General features: G+C 41.0%; 1 protein-coding gene across 1 annotated transcript in view; it reads left to right on the forward strand.

Annotated features, from left to right (window-relative positions):
* The first annotated feature begins 513 nt into the window (after nucleotides 1-513).
* Nucleotides 514-2512, forward strand: part of LOC115119582 (dnaJ homolog subfamily C member 27-like) — an 84965-nt gene continuing 82966 nt past the window's right edge. Inside the window, exons 1-2 of the mRNA XM_065025085.1 lie at nucleotides 514-600; nucleotides 1764-1846. Of these exons, the coding sequence (XP_064881157.1) occupies nucleotides 514-600; nucleotides 1764-1846 (170 nt within the window). The remainder of the gene's footprint in view (nucleotides 601-1763; nucleotides 1847-2512) is intronic.

A 2512-nucleotide genomic window follows, 5' to 3' on the forward strand; every position in this document is an offset into this window, starting at 1 on the left:
TTGCTTTTATTTTTTCCTGCATAAATAAATCAGGATTATGCCTTTTACTGCCTTTCATTCCAATTAGACTGGGTTTTGTATTTGTCCCTGACCAATACGGCTCCCATTTTTCACCCAACGCTGGAATTTGTAGGGTTTATGACATCATAGACCACGCGGATGTCTATGGTTTGGCTGACCTCATAATGCATCTGCTGCCGCACATAAGATTCATTGACAGACAGGTTTTTGTTGTGCAAAACACCGGAGCTGGCTATAATAGCACATGCAAGCTACCTATCCCATACGATGCATATTTCACTTGTCCAGATTTTTGTTTTTACGAGTCTAGCTAATATTTTAGATGCAGGGGTGTATAGTGTCGTTAACGATGGAGTAAATGTCCTGCTAGACAGCTAACGTTAATAAGGGACGTGCTAAACTAAACTAAGATTGACATTCCAACTGTCTTTTAACAGCCATCATCGAAGACGTAAATAACATATTTTAACATACTTGGTCAATCTCATTAGCATGGACTCAAATGTGCAGAAGAGACGTGAGAACAAGAAATCGCTCCGCGTGAAAGTGATCAGTCTTGGCAATGCCGAGGTGGGCAAGGTGAGTCACCTAGTTAAATGAGATTATTTTATTTCTTAACAACGTCAGATCAATGATCAAAGCTAGCTAGACGAATAAACTCAACTCTGCCATTTACGATGCAGTTGAACGGTGACTAGTGTGTGTGTGTGGACTGGAGCTCCCACGTCAGTATTTTATGAAATAAAATAAAACCGATTTACAATAGATACAACACGGCAAATCGTGGTTTAACGTGACCACGTCGGAGTAGGTTAGGTGCTCTCATTACTCATGATGTAATAATGTCATTTCAATAAAATAAACTGTTGCATTACACTTACCTCACCGGAAACCAGCTGTGCAGACAACCCTATCAAATGGCCCAAAGTACTTTGAGATATCAGCTGATGCAAGAAGGGCTATATACATACATTTGATTTGATGTAGCCTATGGCAATATCTACACCTACTTGGTGGAATCTCCAGGTTTACACAGGCAATAGACAAAGCAAGTTAGATACAAACAGATGTTAGATAGCGACTTTCCATCATTCTTTATTTATTTATTTAACCAGTCAGTTAAAGAACATATTCTTATTTACAATGACAGTACATGGTACTGTGTGGTACTGTGTGTCTCAGTTGGTAGACCGTGGCACTTGCAATGCCAGTGTTCTGGGTTTGATTCCCACGGGCCCATAAGGTGCCATTTGAAATACAGCATTTAATACTGTAAGTCTCTCTGGATAAGAGCATCTGCAAAATAACTAAAAGATGATGTCCCCGTCTAAAGCATGCCAGCCAGCTAGGGTAGCCTATCGCAGAATGCATCAATACCGTCACGACCACTGATCACCCATGCCTACACGGCAATCGCTGCATAGAATGACACATAGTTTCCACGTGTAATGTGCTCCTATATACAGTGAATAGAATAATTTTTAGAATAATTTTGCACGCCCAATTTCTCAGTTTTTGATTTGTTAAAAAGGTTTGAAATATCCAATAAATGTCGTTCCACTTCATGATTGTGTCCCACTTGTTGTTGATTCTTCACAAAAAAATACAGTTTTATATCTTTATGTTTGAAGCCTGAAATGTGGCAAAAGGTCGCAAAGTTCAAAGGGGCCGAATACTTTCGCAAGGCACTGTATATTATATTTGTTACTTTATACACCTCAACTACTTTTTCCTCATTACAGAGCTGCATCATCAAGCGATACTGTGAGAAGAGGTTTGTGCCCAAGTATCTGGCCACCATAGGGATCGACTATGGGGTCACCAAGTAAGTTGTCCCCTAATGATGACACGTGTTGAGGACACGTGTTGAGGACACGTGTTGATGACACGTGTTTGATGACACGTGTTGAGGACACATGTTGAGGACACATGTTGAGGACACATGTTGAGGACACATGTTGAGGACACATGTTTGATGACACATGTTGCTGCATATATTGAGTTTACGAAAACATTATGTAACACCTGCTCTTTCCATGACATAGACTGACCAGGTGAATCCAGGTGAAAGCTATGATCCCTTATTGATGTCACCTGTTAAAAATCCACTTAGATGAAGGGGAGGAGACAGGTTAAAAAGTATTTTCAAACTTTGAGACAATTGAGACATGGATTGTATATGTGTGTCATTCAGAGGGTGAATGGACAAGACATAAGATTTAAGTGCCTTTGAACGGGGGTATGGTAGTAGGTACCAGGGGAGCACCGGTTTGTGTCAAGAACTGCAACGCTGTGTTTTTTCACGCTCAACAGTTTCCCGTGTGTATCAAGAATGGTCCACCACCCAAAGGACATTCAGCCAACTTGACACAACTGTGGGAAGCATTGGAGTCAACATGGGCCAACATCCCTGTGGAACGCTTTCGACACCTTGTAGAGTCCACGCACTGATGAATTGAGGCTGTTCTGCGACTCAATATTAGGAAGGTGT

The sequence above is a fragment of the Oncorhynchus nerka genome, linkage group LG12 (genome assembly GCF_034236695.1).
Source record: "Oncorhynchus nerka isolate Pitt River linkage group LG12, Oner_Uvic_2.0, whole genome shotgun sequence".
Lineage (NCBI taxonomy): Eukaryota > Metazoa > Chordata > Actinopteri > Salmoniformes > Salmonidae > Oncorhynchus > Oncorhynchus nerka.